Source organism: Falco naumanni, chromosome 2 (assembly GCF_017639655.2).
Source record: "Falco naumanni isolate bFalNau1 chromosome 2, bFalNau1.pat, whole genome shotgun sequence".
Taxonomy (NCBI): domain Eukaryota; kingdom Metazoa; phylum Chordata; class Aves; order Falconiformes; family Falconidae; genus Falco; species Falco naumanni.
In genome coordinates this window covers 87,190,499-87,212,416 of record NC_054055.1, presented here as the reverse complement: position 1 = coordinate 87,212,416, position 21,918 = coordinate 87,190,499, and the positions used below count along the sequence as shown (strand labels likewise).

General features: G+C 40.5%; 1 protein-coding gene across 18 annotated transcripts in view; it reads right to left on the bottom strand.

The window, feature by feature from the left end:
* Window positions 1–466: 466 nt before the first annotated feature.
* Window positions 467–21,918, bottom strand: part of DMD (dystrophin) — a 1,096,913-nt gene continuing 1,075,461 nt past the window's right edge. For 7 of the 18 annotated variants that reach the window (XM_040582468.1, XM_040582462.1, XM_040582470.1 and 4 more), the window contains 4 exons: window positions 21,432–21,675; window positions 20,954–21,077; window positions 16,851–16,943; window positions 467–2,982 (listed from right to left, as the gene is read on the bottom strand). In XM_040582468.1, the coding sequence (XP_040438402.1) occupies window positions 2,885–2,982; window positions 16,851–16,943; window positions 20,954–21,077; window positions 21,432–21,675 (559 nt within the window). In that variant the 3' untranslated portion in view covers window positions 467–2,884. Of the gene's footprint in view, window positions 2,983–9,198; window positions 9,231–16,850; window positions 16,944–20,953; window positions 21,078–21,431; window positions 21,676–21,918 lie in introns of all 18 variants that reach the window. The other 11 variants (XM_040582472.1, XM_040582473.1, XM_040582474.1 and 8 more) reach the window with 4 other exon arrangements.

The window sequence follows — 21,918 nt, the reverse complement described above, 5'->3', positions numbered from 1 at the left end:
GATATGAGACGGGATGCGTGTGATCAGCCTCTCTGATGGTAACATACCTTTCCCAAAGGCCCAGAGCAGAGGAGTTTGCTAGCATGACGCCTGGTGGCAAGGGGACCATCAAGCGCTGGGCTGATCAGCGAAGACCAATCTGATCTGAGGCTCCCTTCTGTGACAAGGCGGAAAGCATGAGGCTGGCAACCTCCGAAAAGCTTGGGGAGCACAGGAGCGGGAGGTTCACAGCTTCAACAGGGCGCAGAAACCCAAGGCAGGGAGAGCTGCTTTTCCTCTCCCAGCTAAATCCTGAGCACTGTGGCCAACACCCTGCCCACTGGGGAGGCGGCCAGGGCACCCAGATGCTGCTAACAAGGGGGTTCGGCGACTGGCAGCAGCGGGGTGCTGGGCGCGCACTCAGGCGAGGTTTGCTGGAGGGTGATGCACTGGGTGACTGCTGAACCCCAATAAAAAATGTTGCACCTTTTATAACATAATTGCGTGCTTTATTGATATACACAGTAAAGCAGTATATAATACAATAGTAAGGCATATATTTGGTGAATTTGGTATGTTGTGAAAAAATGCCGTAAAACAGAAGTTTATAAAAATAATTAGTAAATGTTACAGTGTTGGTGTTAAAACACAATATATTATGATACCCAAGTAATAAACCAGTACTGAGTAACAATGAAATAACATGCCATATGGTATTTATGTATCCAACTACACTGATTATGTTTTACAGTTTAATACTTTGTCATTATAAGGAATATGAAATAATTCCCAAATTATGCTTAAAAAAGCAGCGATAAAGCTTTCAACTTTTAAAATATTTTTTGACACTCACTCCAAAACTAGGATCTAGAAAGTGAAACAAACAAAACAAAACCCTGATGAAAACAACCGTGCAATCCATTTTTCCTCCATGTACTTTTCTGAAGAGAAAGTTTAACTTATAAGGGGGGAAAAGAAGAAGAAACCCATCTCTTTCTCAGATCTCAATTTAAACCTTCTGATAAAAATGACCATGAGAAATAGAGGGTTCCTATTGTAATAAAGTGTTAAAAAAAGCTCTTTATTAGGAAAGAAGAGGTTTGGGGGGATTGTACTTATGTCTTGTAAATGACTGTCATTGTTGTGATTATTTAAACGATGAGACCTGGTCACACAATGGACACGTGGTGATGATGTAACATTATCTGTATGTATTTGTCAGGAACACCACAAAACCAAAGTGAGGTAGAAATAGCATGACTAGCCATGTTCAATGTTAACTAGCATTCAAAATAAAATCTTTCCCAAGTTTAATTACACTTCATACAAGAAGAGGTAACAGATTTTTTACTCTTGCAATATAAAGTCAGATGGTGTTCTTCTACATATTCTAAGGTAAAATTAAAAGCTGGTTAAGAAAATGAAGTGGTAAAGCTTTTGCTGACAGCACCTCATACCTAAGTGTACCTCTCATGAGCCACAGTCAAGCTGGCTAATCTGTTTCACTATCAGTTCTTCTCTTTTTTATGTTACTGTTAATTGTGTGGGATTGCTTATAGAGAGAAACTGGGAAGAAGAAAGGACCAGGGCCTTTGTTTTGCTGATAAATATCTCACGGAGCAGTGTGGCTACCTTCACCTGATCACTGTGCGCGCGCAAGAACAGCAGTAACTCTTCCACAGCTTTTCCCAAAGGTTGCTCGCAGCGTTGCAGCTCCTTGGGACCAGCTCTGCAGCAGACTGAGACATGTGTTGTGGAAAGCTCTGGTTTTATTTTCCAGAGGATCAAGGAGCTTCATGCTCCTCAACAGCACTGGGAGCCGGACAAGCAAAGATGCTCTCTGAGTAACCCACTTGTGCTTTGGGTCAGAAACTGATCCCACAGAGGGTCAGGCCAGGAGGGAACTTCTCCCTTTCTTCTCTCCTCTGCAGCAAAGGTGATGCAAGAGGTGGCAGCAGGGGGAGAGCTGTACCCAACTCTTGCTGAAGCACTGGCTGCTGCCGGCAGCCAGCGGGATACTGGACACCAAGGTCCAAAGGTTTAATCTGGTAAGGCAATTTCTACGTTCCTTCACTAATAGTGTTCAGGAATTTAGTCAGCAGAGGAAATGCTGGCACATAGGATGTTCATTAAATTCTTTCCTTTCCTTCTTTCTTCTGGGTTGTTTTTTTTTTTCTTTTCCCTAAATTAATTTTTTGCAGGCTCTGTCATGTAATGTGCTCTTTCATTTAATTATTGCAAACTAGCTGTGTTATTCATGTAGTTCTTACTTTTATTGAAAAGAGGTGACATAATTACCTTCACTGGAAGTTCAAGAGACTTTTTTTTAAGCCAGCCCTAGTCAGACAAAACCAATTGAAAAATGTAAGTTAGCCATTTTGGTGTTGCTGCAGGAAATCTTTTTTTTTTTTTTTCCTTTCTTTTTGATAGGCAAGGAAAAGAACACAGGACATGATCCCTCTGATGCAACTACAGAGCTGAAATGAAACTAAACAAATGCACTGCCTCAGTATTTTTTTTGTGGTTTTTTTTTTTAAGGGGGTTTCTATAAACAATTATTTTTATAAAGCACACTTTAGTTTACAATCTTTCATTATAACTGTTATAAATTTTTTTTAAACAACCCAAAATGCGTTCCATATAAAGAAATGGCAAGTTATTTAGCTATCAAGATTTTACATGTAGTTTTCTTATAATTTTTGTACAATTGCATAGACGTGTAAACCTGCCATTGTTAACAAAACAGTAACAGACTTAGGAAACTACTGAAATCTACAGTATAGTACCACTACCCTTCACAAAAATATAGATTTGTTTTCTTGTAAACTCTTACAGTCTAATCCTCTTTGTAGTATGAATATTATAAAAACCATGCGGGACGCCTGAAGTTGTAAAACACATCTTGCTATTCTAACACCTTGTCATCGGTCATCACTGTCACTAAGGTTTCCATTGCTCTTCCCAAGTCATCTGCCATGTGGAAAAGGCTCCCTACATTGTGGCCTGAAAAAGAAAGTCAAAGAAGAGGAGATTAAATGAAGATGACATGGCAGCATGTCGGTAGAAACATTTTACAGAAAAGGCCGAGCACAGATAACATTACTCTGCATGTACTGCTCACCACCATCCCCAGTGGGGTACATCGGAGAGTGCTCTTCTCAAAAGTCTCTTGGACGAGTCTAATTTGTTGTTAGCAAAAACTGCCTGTTCTGCAGAACACTTAACATTAACATGGGCTTCACTGGCTAGGGTAAGCTATGCTGACAACAAGCCAGCGTATTTGTGTTCCAAGAACCCCCCCGTAGTGATGAAGCTTCATTATTACGAATGTTCACCAAAAGCAACAATTAAATCCATTGACATCACAGAAAAATTTCCGACCGGTGCTGCAAGTGTTTGACCCTTCAATGTTCTATCAAGGAGAAAAACAGAAACAAATAGATCAGCAGTAATTAACTAAATCATTAAACCCAAGAGGTCCCAGCAGGATACCTACACAGATAGCTAAAATGATGACCAAACTAAACAGTCACAGTTTATTCAATCGTTTTAAAAATACCCTTTGCTTTTCAGACTGCAGTCCAGCAGAAACAAAGATGCTACAGTTACCAAGTAACTACACAGTTGTTCACTTGTGCATTTCGCCTTACCCATAACCACTGCAAAGTCCTAAGATGGCAAAACCACAACATGTGGTCCTCTTACAACGAAGTGACACATAAAAGCAGAGTACAATTCTGGATACAAAATCTGTAACACCTTCTCACATTCATTTTACCACCGCCGCAAATGGAAAGGAAAGGCAGCGAACGCTGATCAGCAGTAAGAAATGACTTCATCACAATTAGAGACTAAACAGACTTGAAGGCAGGAAGATTAAATTGCCAAAGGTTGCCATTTTAGGCCACTGGCGTATATCCTGCATTGTCTCCAACTGCTGTTCATAAGATTGTGGGCCTCCTGCAGATCCTGTGTTAGATTTCCAACCTTCTATGACTGCCTCAAATACCCTCTGGCATCTCAAATGACAAGAGGCATCACGGTTTGAACAGCTGAATCCCATCTGGACTCTCCCTCCTGAAAAAATATGACTGAAGAGGGAATACGACAGAGATCTAGGCACCCTAGAAGATGTGCATCCAGACCAAGGACTAATTGTTCAAGATTTCTTGCAAGGACAAGGCGAAATGATCAGACAGAAGGCCTTAAAACAAGCAGAAGGAAATTATACCCCACAGAGCACATAACTGTATTACTGAACTCATCGCCACAGCTTGATGGGGAGGCCAAACACATAAATGAGTTAAGAAACGAGTCAGAAAATAATCACTGAAGAAAGATTTATTTAGATGCAAAGAAGTGCACATGACCTCCAACTCAAGAACTGCCCAAGCTGCAGAGTGCCAGAAACTGCAAGCATGTAACAGGGAAAGTGTTACTCAATAAAACTGTATGGGCACGAGGGGTTTGATTTACTCCCCGAGTACCTGCGATAGAGTATTTGTCTGGCAAAAACATGAGAGGTGAATGCCATCTGCCCACAGCTCTTGCTTCCCAGGAACACTTTGTGTTAGCCTGGATGCTTCGTCCTCACCATGGTCCTTGAGAATGGAGCACCCAAGGAAGCAGGAAGGATACACCTTTCATGCAGTCCCTACCTGTCATGTGCCAGAGCCTGACTGTTACCATTGCCCACCTACACGGTGGGGGTCCCTCCTGACACAACTGTCTTCTCTAACAACAGGAATGAACCTCCCCTGTGGGAGAAATCAAATTCATCATCCTCTTCCAAATGTTCATATATTATGGTAGTCATGCACTGGTGACATTTCTGCAGTACATAGGAGCCTGGAGTGATGTTACTTAATACTTACCAGTATTTATGGAATAGAAAAAAATGATGTGAGAAACAGAGATATTGTTTGTCTTGTTTCTTCTGGAGAATTACTACCAGCTTTTGCATTCAAATACTAGTTTTTATTCTTTTTTTAAAAAAATTTAGCATTCATTACATAAAACCAGGCTGTATCTAAAAGATAACTACTCAACAACCTAAGTATTCAACAGTGAGCTGTGCTGTGTGTAGTACAGTTTGCCAGGTATCAATATGAAGAAATACCTTTTTCTAATCTGGTGACATTTTGCTAATTGCACTAATGCACAGAGAAACAGATGCATCAAACAGCAATTTTATCCATAAATCATTAACATAGAGCCATCCTATTAATCCTAAGAAAAACCTTGCGATTTGCTCGTCAGCATGTCAAGTAACAGTGTATGAAAAATTCTTGCCAAGTTTTGGTCAAAACATGGTTTACTTTAAAGTAAATGTATGCTACCACATTTATTTTAGACGTAAGCGATAATCCCTCTTACTGGCACCATACAGGCTGAGATCAATCCAGCAAATTACACCTTGGGAAGTGAAAATCTGATGAAGCCATATGAAAGCAAAAATGTATTTTAGATTGGAGCTGCTTATGCAAACAGAAAGGTAACTGCCACTGGTTTGCTCTACTTACCTGAAACTCTGACATGGCTCAGGTATATGTGCAGCATGTGCTATTAAGGCTTTATCAGAATAACCCTGGTACAACCAGAGTGACTTGCAGCACCCCCACCCCGACGCTGCAAACTACTTTCAAGAAATCTCTAGGCTTTAAATACTCTTCTTCTTCCTCACCTGCAGGAACCTACAGACACGAGACAGGGTGGTGGTGAGCACTGTACCTGGCCAGCCAGCCATGAGAGGCACTGCGGCCTGCGGCACCATGGTCTCTCGTTCAGATTTGTTGCCATCTGTTGTTTCTAGAAACAACGATGGGGCTCCAGGGCTCTTCAGGGACTCCAACACCACTCATTCGCAGCCCAGGAAGAGTGATGCCCCTTCCATGGACTTAGAGCAACCCAAACTGCTAAACCCCATCTTCAGAAAAAAATCAGTATTGGTTAATACCATTTTGTGCTGTGAGATACAGAGCTGTAAAAGTAACAAAGGCAAGCTGGTTTTATAGAAAGAGGCTAGGTCTAGAATGAATAACTTCAATCAAAAAAAACCTGAGAAGAAGTATTTCAGAAGTATGCCACAGTAAGTACAAATTACTACATTGTTCAGGCAACTAAAACACTGGCCAAGAAGACCTTATGCATCCAGGGATCCCTAGATACTCTTTTAATACATAAAAATTACAGGAATGTCTGCTAGTCTTCTTTTCTCTGTTAATTGCCACCGTATTTTTGAAATAACCATACTTCAAATCCGATATCCCTCCACAAAAGCTGTACAGAGGCATACTACCTCCATGCTGCCTCTCTGGCACAGGTCTTAATTTCCTCTGCAGAAAACCTGAACAACTGCGTCTCCTCCTGAGCCATCTGAGTTTACAGCTCAGAGCATGACCCTGAACCACTGCTGATCGCAGTCTGTCTTAATAGCTGGGCTGTAAAGTGCAACAGCTTGGGGACCGCTGTCTCCGGGACAGTCACAGGATGCGAGGCTGGCCCAGAAGAGTGGGCAATATAGCTGTGCTCCACTTAACTGGCCGACACTCATCTGGGCATCACTGCACTGCCAACAGTTTTTTTGCACCTCTTGCACATGGGAGTAACAGCTGAGGCAATCAAGACTGCAAACAGTTGAGAACAACATATCCTGGTACTGTATGTCCAATGAATGCACCCTCTTCTATATTGCCTGTTACCTAAGTAAGCCTCCAGATTCGCTGACTGTTTCTATATAGCTCTGCTGCTTCTGTTGAATACTGCTCACTTGCCCTATCTAAGACTGAAATGTAGGACACCGACATTTTTAATTAAAAAGCAAATGAGAAAAGTGCTGTCCTAAAAACACTTAGAAAAATATCAATCACCGCTTTCCACTCATTATTCTTCATATTTTTAAAGTAAGGCCACTAAAGAAGACATTAATTCCATTCTTTCTTCTTTTTAAAAACATTAAAGCTGAAAAAGTTTTCTCCATGCCTGAGGCACTGAAAGGTTGAAAGATGCTACTGTGTAAGAAAAAAAATAGCACACACTTTGGAATGAAGCATGAAAAGCTCCAAATGGACATGAACGATAGTAACCTAGACTTATAAAATAGAGGGAATATTAACACATGTGCATTTGCTTTGAAAGCAGAAGACACCTATTGCTGCAGACACTAAATGCATCACTTCTGGTCACATATAGCATGATGCCTTTCACATCTGCTGAATTTGCTTTAGAAGGTTTGCTGGAATTAAGGCCCTTGGGTGCAAGCACAGTAACTGAATTCCAATCTTACACTACAACTTGTCAGAGAAATAAATGTGGAGCATTCAGACTTGAAAGAGTGGATAGAAAGTAAATTAAGAAATCCCAACACAATGCAGTGCCTTTTTTAGCAGCACAGATTTCTAACACTTCCCTGACAAAAGAAAAATCCTTCCTGTTGGTGGCTCGGATTTTGATACCCGTATTCATATTGAGTAATGCCACGAAATCCATGGGATTATACACGAAAACAATACCTAATGTGAGTAATGGGATCAAAACCTGGCCAAGTGGGTTTAAAACCACATGATCTGCCTTTGTGCAAATGGATTCACACATAAAGCAAACGCTGCTCTACACCTTAGCTCATACACTTCATAAGCAGGTGGAGAATTGCATTTTATATTCAGCTTTGCAAGTTACCGAGCTGCCTTTGGACCTGTCAGTGAGCACAAATAGAAGTGGTGAGTGATTAACTGAAGTCAAATTTTTTAGGATTAAGCTGCTGGAATCTGATCAGGTAGGACATGTTAAGTTTTCTAATTTTTTTCTTACTTTTTTTTTTTACATTAATTGTATCAAATATGCCTGCAGTAGCAGCCGCTTCTTCTGAATATGCATAAACATAAATGAGCATAGTGGAAATAAACAACCTGTTTTGCTCAGTTGGAGAATTCTCAAACTCTATGAAGAACATGCAGGGCTGAGTATGAAGTAACTTCCATAAAATGATTGGACTGGTGCAGTCTGTTGATGACATCCCAGGCACCCTTTTTTTGATCCATATGAGAGGTCAGACAAGGATCTTACACCTCAAAGTAGCTGGACCCGCGCCAGCTCCTACAGCCAGTGAAGAGAACCACGGTGTTTCAAGGTACCGCGTTAGAACAAACCCTGGCCTACCGGGGGTAGCCTGTCCATGACTGGGGGTTCACAACAGCTCTGCTAAAAACCCCAGCGCAGCGTCTTGCCGTGAGCCCCCCTCTCTGCACCAGCAGAAGTCTGCAAACCCGGTTACCCTTCAATTTCTGCCTCATCCACGCTCAAAGTCTTCTGTGCGGAAAAGGTCATTTTACAGCTACTTGCAATTGCACTCAGGCAGTCTCTGAATATTTTATCTCTAATAATAATTTTTGCTAGGAATTAATCTTTCAAACATTCTATCTGGTTGGCGAGTGAAGAGCAGCTTTGCAGAAGAAAAATCAAGGCTCTCTGGAAATACTTCCAAAGGTGCTATGACAACACAGTGCAAAATGTTCTCCTCCATTACAAGCAACAACATACAAATTCTAAAATCTATTTTGCATCAAACCAACCACATCCGAAGTGCACAGTGAAAACCATCGCCCATTTGCACTGCTGAATACAACGCTGCGGAGCTGGTGAATGTTAGTAGCATTCTTCATTCTGCAATAGTGTATCAGGAAATTAAAACACCTGAATCTCTTATACCTCTCAACTCTCACTGTTCTGAAGAAAAATTTAAAAACTACTTAAGAACTGGAGATGACGGTTGGTATATTGACACATATATGTGAATATAATTGTGAGTATGTAAGCAGAACAGCAAGAGACGTGTGTCTCCCTGTTGTGCTTACGTACATGAGCAACAGAACATAAGTCAATGACCGCAGCGTATTTGCTGACCACATTTATCATCCAGAGGCTTAATTTCAGGGTATTATTTTCTCTTCCCCATTCCTGAGTTTCCTTCTCTGGGAGGGTGTAAGAAAATGCAGATCCCTGAGCTGACATTGTCTTTGCTGAAAGTTGAGAGGTACGCTACTGTTAGAGCACACACGGGGAATGCACTCAGCAAAATCAAACAAAACCCAAAGCAAAATAAAATCACCACCACCCTTTACCAAACCCAAGCAAACCAGTGCTGCTGTCACACGCATGCTGGGCACAGAAAACAAGCTGTGACAAACAGAAACCATGGCAGTGAGCCTGCATCTCACTAACCTCTCTCACTGGCTTTCCAGGGGCATTTCTTCCTTTAGGAACAGAGAGAGGAAGTGAAAGAAATATTAGAAAAGAAAGGGAAAAAACCACATGTGAATATATATTTTATACTGTAGGAGACACTTCAATTTCCATTTAGGAATTTAATATAAATAAAATAACCACGCTTCTGCTTTAAACAAAGACTGAAAGTGCACTAATATCCACTAAGATTCTGAGTTGATTTATTCAAGAACAGTTCCGTAATCTGTGGCTTGGTTTTAACTTAGCAAAAACACTTGAGAAAATGACTAAAACCAACTTACAGGCCTTTCAGTTGAGGACAAGGACAGCAGAGATCTCAAGTCACTTCCTGAGCATCCAAATTTCCTCAATGTGAGTACTTCTACGAATCAGTAGTAGTGGTAAGATCACGTTTCCCCCCCAGCAAATTAATTCATGCGGACACTTTCCATTTTATTATGGCCTACATACACACACACAGGTATGCATTCATATGTACACACACCCATATCCACCCACCCCCACACACACCTGGAGCTGTATAGTGGAATGTAACATGCTCACATTCAAGATAAAATTTATTCCAACAGATGTTTCCAACGAGCTGATCTGCAAGCTTGGTAAAACTGAGGGGGTGGAGGGAGAAAAGGAGAAAAAAAATTCAAATAGAAGGGGAAGAAAGGGAAAGTATCTCATCACTTTTAAGTGGTACTGCCAAAATGGAGGAGTCATTAATGGGTTTAGCTGAAAAGATGCTCCTGACGAGCCTTCACAGAAGCCATACTTTGATCATACTGATTCTTCTCAAACGCTTATCATAGCATATTTGTTCATAAAAAAAGAAAACCAGGTGTCAATCAACAGCAGAAACACCCCCTCATCCCCCTTCCCATCGCACAGCCAGTGGCAATAAGATGCTTGCTGTTTCTAGAAGCAGCGTCCCACTATCACTGTCATGTTACCGACAGCACCAGTACCACCAGACTCGCAGTCATAGGTGACAAAGTCACTGCAGTAGATGCTGTTCAAGAAAAAGGATGATCTTTGCACCAGAGCTGTTGTAAATGATGTAACTGTAAACGCCGTATGGGACAATGAACACACCAGTCAGCATAACAGTAACCTAACTGCTGTTGAGTTTTGTCCTAGGTATGGCAGTCTGCAGGAGGAGGGAAGGAAGATAATAAATAGCTTCGTAGGTATTTTACAAGGAGCAGAACAAGAAGGCTCAGCAACAGAGCAACGCTGAGCAGGGGTGGTAAAGGAGAGGAGAAGAGGGTAAAGGAAGTGAATGGCATCACTGACTACCACAGGTCAGAGCCACCACTCACCTACACACGCCGTGCAACAGAAACAGCTGGGGCAACCTCTGGAGGGCCTGGACAGCAAAGGTTATGATTTACTGAACAGAGGAGGTTTTATTCCCTTCCTTCCTCTCTACCTCTCCCCAATAACACACTTACTATCAGAAATGATAACAGTATGTCTGAAGTCGTGCTCTGCATGTGCATTTTTGTTCTGCTGTTAATGGGAGCCTTGACTCAGGTTATGTCTACACCACATGTGCTGGTGACCAGAGTGAGCCTGACAGACAGGAGAGGTGCTGCTTCACTTCTAAGGCCTTCACCTTGCACGCCTGCCTAACTCCCTAGGAATTATGAGAGCACCTACACAGCCTGTGACCTTCTCTGGTGCTTTTACCAGGAGCCATGAATTTCCTAAAAAATGCCTCCAAGGAGGGAAGCTGACAGCTTCTCACCAATATAAATCATGTAACAGAAAATCCTTGAAAATGAAGATAAAAAACCCACTGCATGCTTTGGTTGTCTTCTGAGGAAAAGCTCCAAGGTTTAGGTGAGTAGGTAGCTACCTAAGGCCTCCAGGAACTGCAGCATGGAAGAGTTGGGTGTGCAAGCATCCTGGGGCATGAATGAGATCCAGCAAAAGACAGTTTGGCTTGGGTCAAGAGGAGAAAAGAAATGCCTACATGCAAAATACTGGATCCTTTTGGAGGTCTTAAGAAATGCCTACCTGTCTGCACAAGCACCTAAAACTGCAGCTACACAGTGTCTAATTTAAGTATCTACATAAGACAGATTGGATTCTGCTTGAAAATGAATGTATTTAAAGGTAACTGAGATAGCTCTGCACCACACAAAACATTTGGCGAGGTTAAGTCTGTGGTGAGTAATCAGCCATAGAATTTGTTAAATGCAGTGAAGAGTAGCACTACTACAGTAACAGCTAATTTCTTTTGGAGGAGGATTAAAAAGAATTTAATGGATTTTACTTTGTTTTCTTCATTGCATATGAATGAATGCGTGTCTCAAGTTTTAAGACAAGGAGTGTGGTTTGACATAAACTGCAGAGGAAGAAGACTGACTGTATTGCCGCAGTTCTGAAAATTTGCATTCCATAAGGCATCAAAACACTGATACACAATCTATGGGTGCCCATTTATCCATTATTTCTGCTCAAATCAAGATTTCCTGCCCTTACAAAATCAGTCTTTCCTTCTTTTTCTTTTTTTTGAAATCTACATGACATTGTAACACAGGAAAAGGTGCACCGAGAGCGATCAAATCAGACCTGAAAGCAGAGGCACTAATGAAAACTTCATGCATCTATGCAGATTTAGATCAAAGCACAGAGCATTAAGCATCTACTGCACTGCCCCTCTCACTGAACTCAGGAGAGGGATGGCCTGCAGAGGGGAGATCTGGATCTGCAAAGAGCTTTTTTTTTTTCTTAAAAAATTGTTCCTTGAAGTTCTGTTAAATTCATTAATGTATTCTCAGTTTGCATCAGGACTCAACTTATAAATCATGAAAGATCTAGCCCTCACCATCCCTGTCTTAGCAGAAATCCGCAGAGAAGCTCAGCCACTTCAGTAGTGTTGTGCCACAGGGGAGTGATAAGGGTTCTCAGTCATCTGGACTAACGAATGTGGGATGTAGGACCATAGCACAGAGAAGGGGATGCAGTCCAGAAGAGGCCAGGGTAACTCAGCTGGAGGAGTATTTCCAGAATACCCCACACTGTAATAACTCCAGAGTACTCTTCCACTGATTCAGTAAAGCGTGAAAAGTCTGTGTGGTAAGGCATTTTGCTGTCAGAATAAGAGAAACTGCATTATTTGAGTGCTGAAAGTTGCTAGTTCCACTTAGGACACCAGTCCCATTCATGACAGCGCCTGGCTGATGGAAGAGAGAGGGAGGACAGAATGTGTCTGATGTGGTTTTATATGACTGAGATAGAAATAAAACAAAATTTGTAAAAGGTGCTGCTATTCTTAATGCCATTTATTTATTGCCAAGGGGTCTTGTAATTTCACCGCACAAGGTAACATCTGTATTAATAATAATATAATAGTATTATACAATAATAATATAATACTATAGTAGTATTATATAATGGTAATACAATATATAATGATATAATATAATAACATCTGTCAAATAATAATGGTGAATACCAATCCCTCTCCAAATGTCTTCATGTTGTCATGGCCTCTTAGCTCTACTAAGCCATTGTGGTCTCATTTCCAACCACTCTTGGCTCCCCCTTCCTCATTATCCTCCAGCAAGGGCTCTGCACTGAAAGCCTGGGAAGCTCTCTCATCAATTTCAGTTAGCTCAGGAACTTCCACCCCTACATTCCTCTCTAAGCTTCATTCACAGAAAGCATCTTGCCACAAAACTAAAACCGCAAAACACAGCCTGGTCCACCATGAGACCCACCTACAGCAGTGCAACTTCCCCAAGTGCTGCAGAAGAGATGAATTTGGCTTTAAAGATACTGGCCTGCCAATCTTACTTTCTAACTGTGAACCAATTCCCTGGAGATTTAGTAGCTTGGGCACAAATACAGCGTGAAAATGTTTTCCTCTGTGGCCCATTATCAAGCAGGGTCAAATAAACCACTGAGGTGGTATTTAATGGTAGATTTCCACTAAATGTCAGACCTCTGGCTTTGACATCTGCTTTGAGCTAGCACAGCAGCTGTTTGACGCAGCTGCAGCAGTTGTGAATTTGCTGGGAGCAGCGAAGTAAAAGAGGAACGGATGGGAAGCCTTGTAGATTAAAGGAAAGAAAAATTCCTTAAGGACAGCAAACATCAGGTATTCAGCAGAATTTTCCTCTCCAGAAATGAAACAGCTTTTTGCACCAACAGTAAGCTGTGCAAGAAGCATGGAGGTCCTCCGCTCCTTAGAAAAAGCCAAGAACTGCCTAAAGGTTAAACTCAAGAAACAAAAAAATCCTATTACATTAACACAAGTTATTGCACCCGAGATCTGCTTATGCAGGCCTATGACATGATTTGCTTAACACATGCTTGTCTAAAATATATTCCAAATGATGCTATGAAGCCTTGATGCCCTTTAAAAACTAACTGAATGCAGCAAAAGCTTGGAAAATACAATCAAAATGAATATATATCCCCAGGTGAGTGGCAATTAATTACTTCTACATTTTATTGCTTTGTTTCACAAGTCCAAAATAAGAGCTACTACTTGCTCTACAAAACTACTTCCCAGCCTGAGCAAATCTTACTCTTCAAATGCTTGGGATGATATTTAGACTAAACATTTTGGTTTTAATTTGTATCCTCTGATGTTCAACTATACATCTGTGCACCCAAGCCCAGAAATTTAGTCCTCTTCTCTCTTCACTGCTTTTTCAGCTCTGAACTTTTGTCTTGAACCAAAGCCATCAGAGTTCAGTTTGCTCTTGTCATATTCTTCTACACTCCTTGAAGTTGTTGTTATCCTAATTGCAATAAGATGACCAGAATTATGTCCCTCATTCAAAAGGTGTATCACCTCATATGCTGTGACATGCTGGAGCGGGACATTTAGCTTGAAATTTAACATGCTTCTTTTTACAGGCCACAAAGGAACCCCAAATTTCATGTCCTGCCAGTAACTTCCCAGGCCTTTTAAAACATCCCTAGATTTCCTCAGTTGATTCCATGTATAAATTTCAGGTTATTTGTATGGGTGCTTATCCCTGGATTTCATTTTGTTATTCTCACTTTCAGTCTAGGAAGGTTTTGATGAGTGCCCTGTGTTCTCTGCAGCTCTTCTGGAACTGCATGCTCTATGTGTATCATAGCAGACTTCTCCAGACTTCTTCTACAGCATTAGTATAGAAATAAACAGAGCTACTTCTAGTACCACTCAATCTTGGGCATTTAATCCATCTTCCTTTTAGTTTTAGTTCCTAAAGATAGTATACATCACATGTGGTGCCACTTTACCCAAGTAGTTTGAATTCACCTTTCACATAATATTTCATAAGCTCCCGTATCACAACACACTTCTGAATGCCAGACTGGGATGACCGAGTTTCTTGCCTCTGCCAATTTTTAAATTCTACTTAGTAAGAATTAATATAAGAAAATGTATTCTTTATAGATCTCTACTCATCACTTGTTTGGGCTTATTGTTCTGCTTCCTGAATACCTACAAATAACTTGAGATTCAAGGCAACCTGTAATGCAAAGAAATAAAATACTACTTGCACCACGTTTGAATCCTTACACTATGCCCTCTTCTCAGGCTGCTTTGCCAAACTACTTTCACTCTTTTGCAAGCGCATGTTCATCTTTTATTACAGACTGGAAACCTGAGATACAGATTTGCACCTCTCAACAGCAAAATGGCCCCTGACTCAGTGACTTGTTGGGACGAGTCAACCCTGCTTCCTTTTCTCCTTCCTGCAGTCTTGTAAATTTTAAGTCATATCCCTGATGCCCGTGAGATCTGACTGACCATGGCATCCTTCACCTCACGATGAAGATGTACATGAGGCTGCAGCAAATTAGCTGTGGATGTAAGCTTTGTTTATGTGGGTATAAATCAAATATAATCAAATCATTAAAATGGGAGTAGAAGAAAACTCCAATAACTGAAGTCTGCATGAGATCTCAGCAGAATTCACAATGTCAGTAGCCTTCTATATCAACCAGTGAATGGAAATCAATTCGCACTGGTTGTAGGACAAACTGTCTCTCAGAGGACCTGACCATTCCTATTTCTCAACCAAACTTTATATTCTATCAGTTTCATTCATGAAGCTTTGTAGTTTTCACTAATAAAATAAAAAACCTTTTCTATTTTCAGTCAGTAGGGAGTGATATCTATCAGACTGATCTCTTAACTATTTATACATAGGAAATGAACCTCTATTTCAAATATCTCATTAACTGTTGTTTTGTAAATTGCACCTATTTTACTTAAAACTAAACTTGTTTTTAAAACGAAACACTCTTTGTCAGTGTCATCCGCTATGATTACAAATTATATACCACATTTGGTGAATATTTTAACACATGGGGTATCTTCTACATCTAGACACATACAATTATGCAAGATCTCCTGAATAAAACATATTTACACAAATGACGGTTACTGGTAAGAAAGCACTGCCTGTCGCAACCTTGTGTACACAGCAACACAAATAAGTCCATTTTTATCTGCAGACCAGTATTTGAAAGATTTTTTGTCTGTTGTCTCTGATAATGAATATCTAGGCAAAATGAGGCTTGGGCATATGACTTTTTCATATAATGCTGAGGTGGCGATGAATGTAGTTCACAATATATTGTATTAGATTTTCTTCAATAATACGTTTCTAAATGATTCCATCTTTTGATCTATAGCATCAGATCTTACACAGTTTATACTGCCTTCTCCTTTTCCACTGCTCATAGATAATGCCTGGTAGGAGCTGAGCCTGCTTTGAAATGAAAGGATGGAGAAAACTTGACTTCACTCAAAGTCTAGCATGATGGTTAACACATTTATCTGCTAAAGGAAGACTCTCTGGGTGATGTGTGAAACCTATGCAGAGGAAGGGTCCTGCAGTAAGTCTGTTCCCCTACTGAAATCCACTTAACAGGCTGTCAGTAGACACTGGGACTTTCTTTTGCCAAGAGGTTAATGTCTGAGCCTTCTCTCACTGCAACAGGTAATATCCCAAACTTCCCTTCTCCTGCTAGGAATCTAAGCCATTTTTCTTGGCAGCAGAGTATTTTCTCTGGGCTCAGAGAGGACCTTCCTAAATGAAAAAGGTTGAATGAATAAATCCCAGTAATACAAATGCTTATCTTTAGCAAACAACAGGAATGAGCAAATTGGAAGCACTGAAAGAAACTCTGTGGCTGTTCGCACAAGTGCAGCGTTTGCTGTACAAACAAGCAGCTCACTTGTTTTTCCTCCATCTCTCTGGATACACGTGCTAGAAGGTCGAGAACTTTTGACTCTGAACTTTAATACTATTTCAAACCAGATTCTTCTTGGAGAAAGGTAAGAACAGAAGAAAAATGTGCTAAGATTTGTATTAAAAATAAATCAGCAAGGGGGCTGACTGAAAAGGAGAGAAGCTGTGAGAAAAGGTACACGGCAAAAGGGACGGGAAAAAAAAGTCTCAAGACAGACATTGTTTCATCCATGTATCTAGCAAGGGCTGCCTGTGGAGATAGCTTAAGGTAAAGGAGGAGCAGGCTGCTTCTCCACTCTAAATAAGACAGCTAAAACAAAGAGCCACAGAAAACCTGAAACCACAATACAACCCCCTGAAAATACCAAGGAACAGAAACTACTTTTATCTTCTTCCCTCTCATCTGCCACAGGCAGCAGCGCTCACCTCTGGAGCTGGGGAAGGAGTTGTTCAGCTGCTCCATCACTTCCTCCAAACCTGTGCTTGTGTCCTGGGGAGGGCTGAGCAGCTCATCCTCGCCTGGAAAGCAAATCCACACCACTGCATAAGAGCCACTGTAAAACCATTTGCTAACAGCTTGCTATTGAATATTTCCTTCATGAAGCTAAGGCTGTTCACTTAAATGCATTTTCTGCTTAGTACATAACCAAAATTTCAAAGCTGAATTTTCTTCACTATTACGTTTCTCTTTCTTTTCAAGGATCTAAGGGAAATTAAACAATTAATTTTAAACAATTAACACTGACTTTGATTTGTAAAATGGGATTTAAGAAATAACCTACTCTGGTAAAATAAGTGGGGTAAAATGCCTGCTAGGAACATTTAGTTCCATAAATGGCACTCGCTGTTTCAGCTTCTCTTACTCTATTAACGGAAAAAAAAAAAAATTGCTGTTGCGAGCGCTGCTATTGAGCAGCTTTCTGATAGTGCTGGATTCATGTTAGCACTGCTTTGCTTAGCTGCGTAAATCAGGAGAAACCCAGATTCTCATCTGCATCAGTATTAATATTTCTGACAGTTTAATTGCATCAGATTGGTGCTCCAAGAACATTCAATTGTACTGTAAAAAGGTTTAGCAGCAGTTTAATAAAGCGAAATACATTTCTCCCACTGAATAATTTCTATAACCTGATTACAGGGCAGCAGCTTAATGGGAAATTCAATATATTTTATTTTTACTGGGGTTTTTGTGGTCATGGTTTCAGATAACTAAAATCCCTATGTTGATTTTACTGTAGACCCTAGCCTCCAATACAAATAAAGAGTCTGAAAAAAGAATACACCTAAAGGATATACTTTGAGTGAGATTCTCCTCTTCTACTAGATTTCTTTTATCTCTATGAAAGCACAAAAGCAAATTTGCCTGATGCAATAACCATGAGAAGTACATCCTTATTTTGAAAATGACTTAATGACCCCTTTATTCTATTACGTCTTGCTCTATTCAACTTGAGTAATAAACTGCCTGATTTTCTGTTAGCATTTACTTTCTTCGAACACTGAGGTGCTCCACGGTAGTGGGAAACCTACTAAAAAGAGATGCAAAAGGAACACTTCAGGGCTACATATATTCCCTATTAACAGGCTTAGTGTTGGCCTCACCTTAGGGCCAGGAGTTTCACAGGAGTTACTACTGACCAAGAGTAATCTTTCCCACTCCAGTACAAGAAGCAGGGTAAAGCGTCTGCAAGAAGCACTTAATTAATATAAGTGATGGTCTTCATATCAGCTTCTTTTATTCCATTAATGATCTAAAAATAGATGCTGAGACTGTCTGCAGTTTGTTCAGCTTTCAGCTGGTGCTGGGTTCACGTAAATCAACTCACACCGTGAGTTACTTTTGCATCAAGAGTTGCACTTAGTAGAGTGCCTTAGTAGAAGTAATGCTCTTCCAGCCTCTGCTGATGTCAAGGTGAAAACTCAGAATGAGATCTTACTGCTTCTACCCAGGCTGAGGACCTTATCAGCATGCCTGCGGAAAGCCACCTGGCCCTAAAGATCAGAAGTGGGCAGTGGTTCTGCTGTCCTGGCCAAGAACTGAGGACAGGCACTGGTTTTCAAATGTCCTGGTAAGCGCTGATAAAAACTGAACTGTGTTGACCCTCAAGACTTCTGTATCTTTTATTTAAAATGCATTATTGTTATTTTTTTCTCATTTGGATGATTTGTCTGAACATTTCCTTGTAAATGACATAATAAGACAATGTGACAAAAGTAAAGACACCTTCAGACCTCAGTTACCTCCCTTCACCCCACACAGTCTTTCCCATTCATGTTTCTACAAAAGGCTTGGAGAGCTGGGCAGGTCTGGTGGTACTTGAACGAATTAAAGTTCAGCAACAGCCTCTTGGCTCACATGCCTCAAAGAACCTCCTCTGCTGCTACGTTAGAGGGGGAAAAAGGCCAAAGATCAGGACTTTCTCATTAGAACTCTATCAGAAGAAACAAAGAACCCTTCCACTTGCCCAGGTGTATTTCAGATAATTCAGAGATAAGCTCTTCTATTTGTAAATCAGGATTTCAGTGGATCGCTGCTTTTACTGAACAGCAGGACAGCACTGCTGGTTGAAAACCTTTCACAGTAATCTCTCCTTGAGAAAGCAGAGAGACAGAGAAGTGCAGTGGGTTTACGGTCAAAGAAAAAACCCCAAGGATTCCTTTCAAAAAGAAAAATACATAAAAGCTACCACTACATTACCTCATTGCCTGAAAGAACTTGAGATACTCAGTATTTTCTTGAAAATTATGACTCCCTCATTATTTGGCACATGCTTGCTGCATGGAAGCATTATTTACAACACCGCTCCAGTTCCCTTCACAATTCAAGAATATTTTAAGTCATGCTTCAGAAAACTCTTAGACTAGCAAGCAAAGCTTCCTGGTGTGAAAGAACACTGGACAAACTGAATTAGTTGTGGTTTGTTGGCTCGATTAGTAAATCTTTTCATAAGCTCTGCTTCATGCTGCCAACAGCACTGCTTTGCTGAGTTTCAACATGATCATACTGATAACAATTTAACATCCCTCTGTCCTTCCACATATCGGCTCCATTGAACAAAGAAACCCAAGTCATGTCTAAGTATTTGCTTTAAAATAGTTTTAGCACTTTATATGACTAAATGCATGCAAATTAATTAGTCTCACAAGTTAAATGGGAATAATTTAATACTGAGTCAAATAAAAAGTAGTAAATTATTGTACTTTTCCTACTAAAGGATGAAACACGAAACTACAAGACTTTTAATAGATGGCTGGGAATCACTGTCTTTCTATCTTTTCCTGTATATTTTAATTAACACATTTTATTTTATGAAATTCATGACATCTCTTCAAAAAGCTGATGCAAATGACTCCACTGACACATCGTGTCTACCCTGTGTATGCCATACATAGAAAAATATTTACTCACTAGTAATACGAATAAAGAAATACCCAAATGAAATTGCTGTTACCTGTGATTATACTCTCACTCCCAGGATTTAACTTGAGCATTCCTAAAGGTAAAATTTTATTCACATTTTTTTGTTGTAGGGTGTAGAGAACCCATCTTGTTTGATACTGGCACAGGCTGACAGGGACGAAAGAAAAAGCCCTCAAACAAGCTGCATCTCCCACAACGATGGCACTTTAGACACAGCAGAATGTCGCCTCCCATTCAATTTCTTGCTGTCATCGACTCTCACCAACTGCAGTGAAAAGCCCTCACTTAAGCCTCTCACTCTCCCCTAAAGCCTCTAATACACACTAAATAAATTTCTGTATATGAAGCTGAATATTATCATCAGACCTCAAATATTATCTTGTTGAAGTAATTTAAGCACATTTGCTTAAAGACGTTGCAATGGTTGATTGCTTTTTTACTAGCAGAAAATCCTTACCACTTGGTAATAAATACTTACTAATTACATAACAGATAGGAAATTAGGAAAACGCTACAGAGCAGTTATTAAAAACACCAAAATAATAATTCCAGCCTCTAGCTACAGAATATTACTTAACCTTACTCCAGAACTCGTATGATGTTCATTATCACATCTGATGTGACATTTAGAAAAGACACTAGACGAGCACTGCCTGTGAGTGACAGCTCAATCCTACTGACTGAGCCATGACATTAAAAATAAGATCACATCAGTTAATGTGGGGAAGATTAATCATACGTGTGATCTCTTAGCCATAATTAATATGTACATTTAAATTAGCCATGTCATGCTTAACAGCTGAAAGTCAGTTTGAATAAAATGGTTAGCTTTCTAGTGATATTTGGTTTTGGAAGTCAAGCCCTGGCTGAGCTTTGTATTTAATGTCAAAATATCCATGCTACTGTGTGCACCATGACCAAAAGCAAAAGTCTGAACCATAATGAAGATGTAAAGTGTAAACAGCCAGATGGTATCGAAGATCATTGCAAATGTCTACTACATTCTCATTTGAACTGGAGAGAACAATAGTTTTGTCTGTAAGGACTTTTTTGCTGGAAAATAGGACCATAACTATTTTTTATGACAATGTGAACTTTATTATCTTACCCATGGTTTCTGAAGTCTGGCTGCCAACTACACGAAGAAGCATTGGCTGACTGCTGTCTGACCTCTGCAAAGAGGTAGAAGGAGATGATAGTGTTGTACCATTCACCTTGGCATCTGCCTGTGGCTGAAATTTCAAGAAAAAAAAGAGATTGTTATTAACAGCTCAATACAGTTGCACAGACCTTTCTAGCTCTGTATTTTTTATTTATTCCATGAATACACACAATTTTCTGTCTCTTTTTAAGTAAATATACCCATGCAAACAAAAAAAAAATAATAATACAGGAAAGAAGACTAAATAAGAACACCAAAACATGATTTCACCTTCTCACTTGCAGCCTGTAGAACAATTTAATATTTTTCTCTGACTAGCCTCTACAGATATGATTTCTTGGTATGTTGTTGCTACTGATAATGCTTCACACCCTGTTTGGAAAATTACTCTACCAAGTTCTAAAAGAAAGGCCTGAGGACTCACCTGCTCCAGCAGCTGCCTCAGCCTGTGCAGCTGTGACTCCAGCTGTTTGTTGTGATCCTCTAAAATTTGCATCCTGGCCTCCAGGCGGCCCTTGTGCTGGCGAAGCAGCTTGGCTTCTGCAATGAGCTCAGCATCCCTGGGGCTTTGTGGAGAAACCGGCATCATCTCCGGTGGGGATGGCAGTGGAGACAGTCCTTTGTGGTCATGCTGTTGCTTCAGACGGTCATACTCTGCTTGCAAGTTTCTGTTGAGAAGCAACAGGAGGCAAAAGCTTTACGAAGCCAAATAGGCTGGTATAGGCTACCCTCTGCACAGGGCCCTGAGAAGACACCTCCTCTCCTGTGGTGGTGCGAGGGGGCAGAGGCTCACCTGCCTTTCATTCTGCTGAATCCACATGCCTGTAGGCTTACATCTTGCAGATTTGCATGGAACTGATATTACAGGGACCTGTGATACAAGCACTGCCTAAAGGCTCTCTGCATCACCA